Below are 12,339 nucleotides of genomic sequence, written 5' to 3' on the forward strand. Positions count from 1 at the left end.
CAATAGGAAAATGAAAAAATAAAAATACATAAAATATTACATTTGAATGCCTGTTTACTCAAATACAATGAATATAAAATATATTTCGTTCTTTAATTGTACATTTATATTTTAGTTAGACTCTATCGTGTCTCAATTTACACTAGGCAACTAAATAGAAGCAAGAGGACCTAATTGCAGATCGTCTTTGTGATTGGTGGAAAGAAAGAATGTCACAACCAGAGGACGTGATAAATCATTATGCAATTGTTTTGTTGTTTGCACCCATGAAGTATAGTAAAAAGGTAACTTTAGACATTGTTTCCAGTCAGCGCCATTTAGGAGCACTGTTTTCAAAATGCTGCAAGTTGTGTTAATCACGTGTTTAAGATCAGGTGATCGATCATGATAGCGACATTGGTTACGTGCAACATTTTTGCGACTGTTAAGGCGAAAAAAAAAATCTGCGGATACATCAACTAACATCAAGAATGAAAACGACATGCGAAATAATACACGTTAAAAAAAAAAAAAGAATGTTGATGAAAAAGATACTCTAGAAAAGTAATTTTGCTATTGCGCGTTCACTGTTGTTGGTAAATGCCAAGGTAACAGACTTCATGTCCTGTTTCTGCTTGTCCTTATATTTTGGGACCAGGTGACAATTGGATGTAAAAATGGCAATTATTGACAAACTGATCCTCTAGAAGGGCTTCAGAAACGTCTGCAGAGCGTCGTTTTCCGCCATTTGCAGGGATCAGAATTTTCAGCGGATCCGCGGATTTCCGCTGTTTTTGAACCCCAAAGGTCATTCCCGTAAATCGTCTAAATTCGATGAGAAAATATTTTGGGGGGGTGAGGTATGATACGTGACTGTTTCGTCACCCCAAGTTAGCATTTAGAGTTTTAGACCATTGGTCGATAGGTTCGCTGATAACCAATCAGCGGAGCTTTTGTTCAGAGCATTGGCTTTCTCAAACATGGCGCTCCTTCCGGTCTTTTCAAACGGTGAAATGAGTGTTTGAAAAATTTAATATGAAAATACCAAGAAAAGAAGACGAGGCTTTTGTCTCCGAGATTGATAAAGGAATCGAGAATAAATTTAAGTGGTCATGGCTGGAGAAGACTGTCACAGTAAACGTTAAAATCGGCGCAAAGATCGAGGAAGTTACAGAAACTTTGAGCCAGTTCATCGCAAAGTGTGATGTTCCAGGGAAAGCAAAGTGTCTATACTGTGTCGATCTGATCAATTATGGTACGCGAGGTTGTGTGGCACGGATCGATCATGCTAAAATGAACAAGCACAAAGCAAAAATAGCTTGCCGGCGATCAAATTATGCACTCGGATCCGCATTTAAAATCGGCAGTGAAACTAACAGTAACACCACCGGTTCAACATTATTGGCCGTTCCAAATCCTTCCACTTCAAATACTAGCAGCAGTCAACCACTGGTTCCCCTGTGTGACAGAAAATCCCAATCTGAGGTATTTATAAATCTATTTATTTATGAAATGATTTTATCTTTTGTGTTTATACAATATTTAGAACAGGATAAACAAAATTTTAAATTTGTTATAAACATGATTAAAATAAATTATTTTGTATCATCATGATCATGTTCAATATTACAAATGCTTTTAATGTCAATATATTATTATTTTTTTAATTTATATATATATATACCGGTATATATATACATATATATATATATATATATATATATATATATATATATATATACTGGACTGTCTCAGAAAATTAGAATATTGTGATAAAGTTCTTTATTTTCTGTAATGGAATTAAAAAAACAAAAATGTCATACATTCTGGATTCATTACACATCAACTGAACTATTTCAAGCCTTTTATTATTTTAATATTGCTGAATTTGGCTTACAGCTTAAGAAAACTCAAAAATCCTATCTCAAAATATTAGAATATCATGAAAAAGTATACAAGTAGGCTATTCAACTAATCACCTGAATCATCTAATTAACTCGAAACACCTTGCGAGGGTTTCCTGAGCCTTAAAAACACTCAGCTTGGTTCAGTAAACTAAATCACAAATATGGGGAAGACTGCTGATCTGACTGCTGTCCAGAGGACCATCATTGATACCCTCCATCAGGAGGGTAAGACACAAAAAGAAATTTCTCAAAGAGCAGGCTGTTCACAGAGTGCAGTTTCAAAGCATATCCACAAAAAGTCTGTTGGAAGGGAAAAATGTGGCCGGAAACGCTGCACAACCAAGAGAGATGACCGCAGCCTTAACAAAATTGTGAAGAAGAGCCGCTTCCAGAATTTGAGGGAGCTTCAAAGACAGTGGGCTGAAGCTGGAGTCCAGGTATCAAAAGCCACAGTTCACAGACGTGTCCGGGAAATGGGCTACAATAGCCGTATTCCCATGGTCAAGCCACTTCTGAACTCAAGACAACGGAAGAAGCGTCTGACTTGGGCTATGGAGAAGAAGCACTGGACAGTTGCAGAGTGGTCCAAAGTCCTCTTTTCAGACGAAAGCAAGTTTTGCATTTCATTTGGAAGTCAAGGTGCCAGAGTCTGGAGAAAGGCTGGAGAGGAGCAAAATCCAAGTTGCTTGAAATCCAGTGTGAAGTTCCCACAGTCAGCAATGGTTTGGGGAGCCATGTCAGCTGCTGGTGTTGGTCCACTGTGTTTCATCAAGTCCAGAGTAAATGCAACTGTGTACCAAGAGATTTTAGAGCACTACATGCTTCCATCTGCTGAAAAGCTCTATGGAGATGAGTATTTCATTTTCCAGCATGATCTGGCACCTGCCCACAGTGCCAAAACCACCAGTAACTGGTGCACTGACCATGGCATCACTGTCCTTGATTGGCCTGCTAATTCCCCTGACCTGAACCCCATCGAGAATTTGTGGGGTATAGTTAAGAAGAAGATGAAAGACACCAGACCTACAAATGCAAATGAGCTGAAGGCCGCTATCGAAGCATCCTGGGCATCAATAACACCTCAGCAATGCCACAGGCTGATTGCCTCCATGCCACGCCGGATTGATGCAGTAATCCGTGCAAAAGGATTCCCAACCGAGTACTGAGTGCATCAATGGAGATTTTCAAATGTTTGATTTAGTTTTGCTGTTATAAAATTATTTTTTTTACTTGGTCTGAGGAAGTATTCTAATATTTTGAGATAGGATTTTTGAGTTTTTTTCAGCTGTAAGCCAAAATCAGCAATATTCAAATAATAAAAGGCTTGAAATAGTTCAGTTGATGTGTAATAAATCCAGAATGTATAACATTTTTGTTTTTTTAATTGCATTACAGAAAATAAAGAACTTTATCACAGTATTCTAATTTTCTGAGACAGTCCAGTATAAAATACATGGTTTCTGTTTTGTTGGATTTAATTCATTCTAGTGCAATTTTCACATAGCAAATAAGATAAATGCTGTTGGCTTAAGGGGGGCTTTGCCCCCCTGAGCCCCCCACCGGGCTCCGCCCTGGACCTGGCCGGGGCCTACGGCCCCTGGACCCTGGCTATTTCAGCTGAAAATGAAAATCTCCATTCTGATCCCTGCATTTGTTTGCAGTATCCCCTTATTAAGCGAAAATAAACCACACAAACAGAACGTTGCAACTGTTTCATCACAGCAAAACAGACTATGTAGAATCAAAACAACGATAATTTGAGTAAGACAACTTTAATTGATTTACCAAGTAAACAACACGAACCCTTAAAAAAGAATGCAGGAAATGGGAGAGAAAATGGCGCGCTACCAAGCTTGAGGTTTTCCATAAAACCTGGTGTGACAGCTTGTTAAAGTATAAAGCGGCCCTTGCCTCTGCAAAATCGGCCTACCTTTCGAAGGTGATTGCATCTCAAAAGAACAACCCCAAAGCCCTTTTTGACACTGTAGCATCCCTTACAAGGCAACAGACTATCGCAGATAGTTCGACACACTCTGCTCAGGACTTAATGGTCTTCTTCACTAAGAAGATTCAATGCATACAGGAAGAAATTGCAAAAGATATTGTTAGTACCACACGTATTAAAGGACTGAAATTTACAGATGCACGACAGGGTGGCTGCCCTGGGAAAATGGCCGGTTTTAGTGAACTGTCACTTGATGATCTCAAACAAGTGGTGAATGCGGCCAAACCGACAACTTGCCAGTTCGACCCGCTCCCAGGTTCACTTATTAAAAGTCTTTTTAGCGTCCTTGGGCCTTCAGTTCTAAATATTATAAATACATCACTCTCCTCAGGTGTAGTTCCAGCAGCTTTTAAGTCCGCCGTTATTAAACCCACACTGAAACAACCCAACCTTGATCCAGAAATATTAAGTAATTACAGACCTGTGTCAAACCTACCTTTCCTCTCTAAAGTACTCGAAAAAGTAGTGGCACAGCAGCTGAATGCGTTCATATCCGAGAATAACCTTTTTGAATCCATGCAATCAGGATTCAGGGCTAACCACTCTACTGAGACAGTTCTGATCAAGGTAACAAATGATCTCCTAATGTCAATGGATTCTGGCGCTTCATCACTTTTGCTGCTGCTGGATCTTAGTGCTGCTTTTGACACAGTGCGCCACAATATCCTACTAGAACGGTTGGAAAAATGGATTGGTCTCTCAGGAACCGTCCTCTCGTGGTTCAGATCCTACCTCTCAGATAGGACGCACTGTGTTAAATATGGTGAAACGACATCTGAGCCCTTTAATGTTACCTGCGGTGTTCCGCAGGGTTCAGTGCTCGGCCCCCTACTTTTCAACATTTACATGCTTCCATTAGGTGATATTATTCGCAAGTACAATATCAGCTTCCACTGCTACGCAGACGACACTCAACTATATCTTCCGTTGGAGGAATCTTCCACACTAAACTGTGGAAATTTGGAGGCCTGTCTCACTGAGATAAAAGAGTGGATGTCACTCAATTTCTTGCGTCTTAACTCTGAAAAGACCGAAATGTTAGTCATTGGTCCTTCTAAATGCCGTGACTTATTCTCAAAAACTGCTGTGAACATTGACAAATGTCACATCACACAGAGTGACTCAGTTAAAAATTTAGGTGTCATATTTGACCCTGATCTATCCTTTGAGATGCATGTAAAGCAAATTACTAGAACTGCCTTCTTCCATCTTCGCAACATTGCTAAAATCCGTTCAATACTGTCTCAGTCTGATGCGGAAACAATAATTCATGCATTTGTTACCTCCCGTCTCGATTACTGTAATGCACTACTCTCCGGTCTCCCGAAGTCCAGAATCAAGTCTCTTCAGCTAGTACAAAATGCCGCAGCGAGGCTTTTAACTAGGACAAAAAAGTACGATCACATAACACCGATTTTGGCTAACCTGCATTGGCTCCCAGTTAGCCAAAGATGTGACTTCAAAGTTCTCTTAGTATTGTACAAAATCATACATGGACTTGCTCCCTCTTATCTTTCAGATCTGATCTGCCACTATGTCCCGGTCCGAAGCCTACGATCTGAGAGTGCTGGTCTTCTGATGACCCCGAGAGCAAAGAAGTCTTCTGCTGGTTCGAGAGCGTTCTCCATCCGGGCACCGGTGCTGTGGAATGCTCTTCCCCCTGAGATCCGATCTGCAACCTCAGTGGAAATGTTTAAATCTAAACTTAAAACTCACTTCTACTCCATTGCATACGAAAAACCTACTCCTCTTGTCGGTTGAAAATAGTTTGTGTAATATAGTGTAACAATCTGTGAAGCCCTTTGAGACTCTTCGTGATTTAGGGCTATACAAATAAAAATGACTTGACTTGACTTGACTTACAATTCTTTCAGCATCTTTCTAAGTTCTTCCCCCACTTGCAGTAAATGTAGTGTTTCCTACTACAGTATATGTAGCAGGGTATTTAAAAAGAAAATGTGCATATAAAAATTGTTATACAATTTGAAAGGATCAAAAAACACATACAATACGGAGGAAACGTATATGTTGAACTTGACAGTGACTCAATAGTGATGCATGGCAAAAGTGGGTCGGAAGCCCTACAGAAGGAATTTGGACACAATGGTTGGAGATGAAGAAAGATTTCCTTGACTCAGGTCAAGTACTTTGGAAGGAGATTGTATCATTAGCCAAATGATGTCAACGTTATGTCAAAATGATGACACCGACATACCCACCCAACAGTGAACTCCAAGGGAGGGAAGGTTTGCTACCCAGTGGCCACATTACGCACCTTTTGGATTTATAGGTGTCACATATGAAAATACTCATTAGGAATGTAAATATGAAGTAAAAAACGTGATAACACACATTTATGTATTTATTCAAAGCATTTGGCTTAGATTCACGATTCAAGAAACATTGTTTGGCTCAAAAGAATATTTTACAAACTCCAAACTACTGTTTAGATTCAAGAAAATAAAACTGTTTGATAACTTATATTACAAAGAACTTTTCCCCCTAAATCTCTGTAAAAACAGTTCATACAAGAGTTGTATTTGTTTTATTTACAAATCCATCGTTTCCATTCAAAAAGTTCTGTAGGACGAAAAAGGGAATTCCCTTCGCCTTGTTCTCATCCAAATGTCACACTTATGGAAATGCAAGAGGAAAAAAGTTTCATTGTGAAAATCAACAGGAAGCTCCTCTTCTGATGTCCTAACACCAGTCCTTCCCTATTATGATCTTCCCATGAATCTGTTTCCGGCTTCAGGTCCGACCACCGCCTCCTGATTGGCTGGTTACTATTAGGTCACAAATAGCCGTTTCCCTGAAAGAAGCACGGAAGTGCAAAAAAGGTTGATGGACAGGGAGATGGCGCTGGCTCCTCCACAATCCTTGGCGTTTTCCTGAGGCAGAAAAAAGGAGAGGCCTTAAAGTACGTAATAATTCAACACTAAAGGTCGTTGTAGCTTAGAATGGATCTGAGTGTGTGCATTTAAAGAAGACACGTTACGGAATACAGAAAAACAACTGAGTGAGCATGAATACCAACCATGAAAAGTTGTTTTAATGCCCATGGACTACAACAAAAGACAGAGCAAGCTGGATACACCCGGAGCGGCTGAAAAGAGCGAGCAGCTGGAGTTGGTCAGGGCTGATCTAAGCGGTTAACTTTAGTGCCTAGCAGGAGAAACCACTAGAAGGCAATTATAAAATCTAATTTGTCAAGGGCTGCACAGAACACAGATTAATGCAAACTACAGACTATTATGACACCATCCCCTGATCTAAAACCTACATGAGGGCAAGGAAAAACTCACAAACCTCAGCATGAGGAAAATGATGAAACCTTGAAAAACCAGGAGCTTCTAACTATAACAATAGGGGGTGGTGAGCCAGAGCCTCCAGCCAAGTGGCAGACATAAGTGGCTAGAAAAGAAAACGGTGTAAAATAGAAAAAGGTGGCTGTATGACAGGACAATGATCACATGCATGAACAGCTGTAGAAGGCAAGTGACACAGAAGGACAAAGAAAGAGCAGCTTACAGAAACATCACAGGCAAGTCATAGCCTGCAGCCGAATTGCGAGCAAGTGTGGTTGGAGAAAGAAACAGTGGAAGAAAGTGAAAGACTGACCCTTGATTGCTACATTTGACAAACCAGTCTAAAATACCAATTTGAAAAATTGAGAAGCCTACTTCTATATCTTCTTGATATGCATGAATTTCTACCATAAAAACTTGTTTTAATACCCATGAGCGAGCGACAAAGCAGGAGCAGGGAACGCTAACGATAGCGGCAAGCCATAGCCTGCAGTCAAATTGCCAATATAAGTGGCTAGAGAAGATGATGGAAGAAAAACATAGGAGACACCTGTTTGACAAGACTCAGTGATCTTTGCTTGCAAGAGCAGCTGTGGAAGGCAAGAGACACTGAAGGACGAAGCGGGAGCAGCTCAATATAACATTTGCGGCGAAAAAAGCCAGTAGCCGTATGGCTAACATGAGAAGCTAGAGAAAGAAACAATGGAAAAACACAAAAGACGCCTGTATCACAGGACTCGGCAATGTTAGCATGCATGAGCAGCTGCAGAAGGCAAGTGACACAGAAGGACGAAGCAGGAGCAGCTAACAATAACAACAGCGGCAACTCATAACCTGCAGCCGAATGGGTAACATGAGTGGCTGGAGAAAGAAACAGTGGAAGAAAGTGAAAGACTGACCCATTGGTATCGAAATTAGACCAACCGAATGCTGGGCTAAACAGCTCAGGTTAAAACAGGAAAGAAAAGTGCAAAGTAAAAGAAAGCAACCGGCCAATCAGAGGCTGACCTTGGGGTGGTAGGCGTGGCACGATTCGGGACGCCGACGCACTTTTTGCGACTTCATCCGGTTGCATTTGACGGTGGCGTTATGTGGGCCGAGTCAAGGGAAATATTCCAGTTCAAAGTTTAGCATAGGGCCAATCCTGGAGACGTATCCATTTTTTCATCTATGAATTGGTTAGCCCCTTCTCATAACATGCGAAAGGTCCTGGCCTGGAGAGGGCGCCACCAGGCTGTACTTGCCCAAGACACACCACAAGTAATGGTGCTCCCACAACCTAGTGGTTAAGGGATCCACATGTTATATTTCTTAATATTTCTTAATTGATTTTGAAATGCTCACAATTAAACTTAAATAATATACTAGTTCCACGTTTAAAGTACTTAATTTGATACTCGGTTTTGTAGTATTACTGTGGTTGTATTTCTGCCGATAGATTTCTTCAGTATTTCCTTAGTATTTTGTAGTATTTTTGAATACTATTTTTGAAGTATTTGTAGCATTTCTGCAGAAGGGTTTTTAGAGTATTTCCATTGCAGTATTTTTTTATGTATTTCTGCAGTATTTTATATTTTATAAGTTTTTCAACTTTAGAATTTTGTAGTATATCTGAAGTATTTCTGTCGTAATATTTCTGTAGTAGTATTCTATCATAGTTGTTGTATTTTGTAGTATTTCTGTAGGATTTTTGTAGTACTTCTGTAGTATTTCTGTAGTAATTTTTGTAGATTATCTCTAGTATTTTCTTCCCTATCAACGTATTTGTATTTTATAGTCTTACTGTACTGGTATTTTTGTAGTATTTCTTCAGTTACATTTCTGCAGTATTTCCTTAGTATTTTGTAGTATTTCTGTAAATTTATATTTGTAGGATTTGTAGCATTTCTGCAGTAGGGTTTTTAGAGTATTTTCATTGTAGTATTTTTTTTGTATTTCTGCAGTATTTTTGAAGTATTTCAACTTAAGAATTTTCTAGTATATGTGCAGTATTTTTGGAGTATTACTGTAGTTGTATTTTTGTGGTATTTCGGTTGTAATATTTCTGTAGTCGTATTCTATCATAGTTGTTGTCTTTTGTAGCATTTCTGTAGGATTTTTGTAGTACCTCTGTAGTATTTCTGGATTTTGTAGTATTTCTGTAGCCGTATCTTTGTTGCAGACACCCAAAGCGACAACAGGGAAAAAGTTGGAACCCAGAAACATTGTTTTATTAGCAGTACTTTAATCACTCTTAGAAATATCGTCATCATAGATTGACCATTTTGGTTTGGCGGGCCGGATGAAAAGCCTGACGGGCCGCATGTGGCCCGCGGGCCGTAGTTTGCCCATCCCTGGTTAAGCACCAGAGAGCGTTTGCAATGGCAAAGGATATATTTGATTTCTTTGGGCTCGAGTGCGATGGGGCCGTACTGGCGCGAGCAGTCGCAGTTGGCTTCTGTCACCAACACCAGCAAGTTGCTGTCAGGAACCTGTTGCATTACAAACATCCTGCAAAAAAAAACACGAGAACTGAAAATAAGATTGGGCCTAAAAAAATCCGGCCCTGATCCGTCATGATTACTGATGTGACTCAGCTGTGCCCGCTCTTTTGGCGCCAACTGCCCCAGGTTCTGATTGGCTCCCGATCAGTATTTGAACCCGGTCCTGTCTGTCCCCTTTTGTCGGTCCATCTGCGAACCTCAGTGAATAGCCTTTTTTGACCCTGACTCCCACCTGTCCCGTTTTTGCTCCCGTCTGTCTCCGGCTACGACCCGTTTTGATCCTGACCACATCTGCTCTCCAGTCCAGACTTTCGACCCGATTTTGATCCCGACCACGTTTTGTTCTCCTGTCCCGGCTATCGACCTGTTTTTTTGTCCCTGACACCGCCATCGCTCGTTACGGAAAATCCACTTCCATGTTTGGATCACAATCCGAGTACGAGAGCTTACTTCCCGCGCCTAGCGAACTCCGGATCATGGGTGCAGCCCTTCCTCTTTCCTTTAATAAAACTTGTGAGAAACGTAACGCAATTGGGTCCTGTTTCCGTTCTGGTCCTGACAGGATCCGCGGATATTAAAGCCCGAGCCCGACAAATTAACTTGATTCGAGGGGCCGAGCCCAAGCAAACCGGAATTTTCATATTTTATTTATGATGAGAAGGGAGGAAGGAGGAGGGCTTTTCCGCTCGCTGACTTTTTTTTTTTTAATCATCCACCCGTCATTTTTTATTTGTTTCTTTTGTTGGTGGATCATTTTTAAAAAAGGCAGCGAGAGAAGCCCAACCTGAACCTGAGCGTAATGTTTAACGTTTTAGGCCCGACCAGACACCAATTTTGGTTTGGGCTCGGCTTGTGATCTTACCTCTGAAGATAAGTTAAAGTATCAGAGGACCGCCCGTGTTTTTATGAGCTTATTGAACAACTCAACCGCCTGCCTTCAGTTGAATATTCTCTACGCAACAATGTAGTAGAGCAGTTGTCACCAACCTTTTCTGTACTACAGGCTGGTTTAATGTCTGACAATATTCTCGTAGCCTGGCCCAATATTGACATTAGTAATGTTGGAATTAAATATCAAAATGTACCGTTTACCAAATTGTTTGAATTAGTTATCTGACTCCATTAATCAAACACAACCTACATTCACCCAACAATTAAAGCGCGCTCGTTTCTTGAGGGAAAAATAAACAGGAAAGCCGACATTTTCACACGGGGGCAGATTTATTATCCCTAACCATTTGACTAAGTGTACTCCATCGAAAACGGCTGAATTAGCGACGTTAAAGTCTTTGGGAAGCCTTTTTCTGAAGTCCTTCAGCTTTCTCCTATTGGCCATCTTCTCCCCGCATAATGGCGTGCTGACTCCTCCCATGGGCATGCCAAGGAAGCCCCCTGGGCTTCACCATCTCGTAGACGAGCGTCCCGATGTCTGGGGTTCTCAAAACAGCACCGAGCATTTCTACGTCATCAGGGCCTTTCTGCGTCAACAGCGTCTGGATGTGCTGATTATCTTATCAGCAGTACGTCCTGTTCCTGCCAACAACATCTTCTACCAGCCTGCCCTGACCTTGTAAATGAAATGAAATTATCTGCATTTATATAGCGCTTTTCAAGTCAATGACTTCCCAAAGCGCTTTGCAATGTGCTCCACATTTCCCAATAGCGGCCTTGTATTACAGCCATGTAAGACGCTAACCTGCTTATTGGGGGTATTAGGTTCAGTGTCTTACCCAAGGACACTTCGACATGTAACACGGACAAGCCGGAATTCGACCTGGGATCCCTTGATCCCAAGACGAGCGCACTACCTACTGAGCTACTGCCGCCCCTCCGTACTACAGCCCAGTCATTGAATATCTTTTGCATTAAATGTAATTTGTAGTCAATCATCAATCCGGTTCCACACCGCCTTCTCATTAGTGAGTTTTTTAAATAAACAGCCCCTGTTGGGTTTTGTCACGTCCCTGTTTTTTATCTCCTTGTGTCCTGCATTTGGGTCTGCCCGTCATAACGTGACACATGTGGGCGAACAAACCGCTACCTAGAGAAACAGCCTGGAGAGAGACGGGTGGCGCAAGCTCTACTTGCCCAAGACACACCACGGGAAGTGGTGACCCAGGCGGTTAAGGGATCCGGGAACGGTGAAGGGTAACCAAGAAAAAGAGCCATTACTGACTTTTGACAACGTCCACATTTGATGATGCTGTTGGCCTCTTTGACGGACGTGTCGTAGGTGAAGCCGGGGTAGGCCGTCTCGCACGGGACCAGGGCCTCCACCTTCTTCTGTTTGTGACCTGCACACCGAAACCCAAATGGCGTCAAATCTCCCCAAAATGGCGACATGATCCGATGTTCAACTCACTGGTGTGATAGCCAGCCTTGGCTGGAATGATGATGAAGATGAAGGTGATGAAGATGAGAATGCAAAAAAACCAAAAGATTGAAGACACGAAACACACAACGACATTTTTGGGTGTAATACAGCGCTGCCTTGATTTGAAGATACACCCCCGGGATAAGGCGTCCCCGCCTTATGACATTTGGACTTTACCTCTCTCTATGGCATTTTACCCCAATAAATTAATTCTAAGATTGCTGCTATTGGTCGACATCACATCATTGTCTGCTATTGGTTAAATGCCTAGATGCTATTGGCT

General features: G+C 41.4%; 1 protein-coding gene and 1 long non-coding RNA gene across 5 annotated transcripts in view; one reads left to right on the top strand and one right to left on the bottom strand.

The window, feature by feature from the left end:
* Positions 1–200: 200 nt before the first annotated feature.
* Positions 201–5,744, top strand: LOC148363206 (uncharacterized). Its single transcript, XR_015850966.1, has 2 exons — positions 201–284; positions 5,411–5,744. It is a non-coding gene; the product is annotated as an uncharacterized LOC148363206 (long non-coding RNA).
* A 491-nt stretch (positions 5,745–6,235) lies between these two features.
* Positions 6,236–12,339, bottom strand: part of LOC148363207 (voltage-dependent calcium channel subunit alpha-2/delta-4-like) — a 46,705-nt gene continuing 40,601 nt past the window's right edge. For 2 of the 4 annotated variants that reach the window (XM_088340789.1, XM_088340787.1), the window contains 5 exons: positions 12,045–12,065; positions 11,859–11,976; positions 9,569–9,689; positions 8,208–8,285; positions 6,236–6,782 (listed from right to left, as the gene is read on the bottom strand). In XM_088340789.1, the coding sequence (XP_088196915.1) occupies positions 6,681–6,782; positions 8,208–8,285; positions 9,569–9,689; positions 11,859–11,976; positions 12,045–12,065 (440 nt within the window). In that variant the 3' untranslated portion in view covers positions 6,236–6,680. The remainder of the gene's footprint in view (positions 6,783–8,207; positions 8,286–9,568; positions 9,690–11,858; positions 11,977–12,044; positions 12,066–12,339) is intronic. The other 2 variants (XM_088340790.1, XM_088340791.1) reach the window with 2 other exon arrangements.

This window comes from Urocampus carinirostris, chromosome 7 (assembly GCF_059441175.1).
Source record: "Urocampus carinirostris isolate Australia breed hairy pipefish chromosome 7, RoL_Ucar_1.0, whole genome shotgun sequence".
Lineage (NCBI taxonomy): Eukaryota > Metazoa > Chordata > Actinopteri > Syngnathiformes > Syngnathidae > Urocampus > Urocampus carinirostris.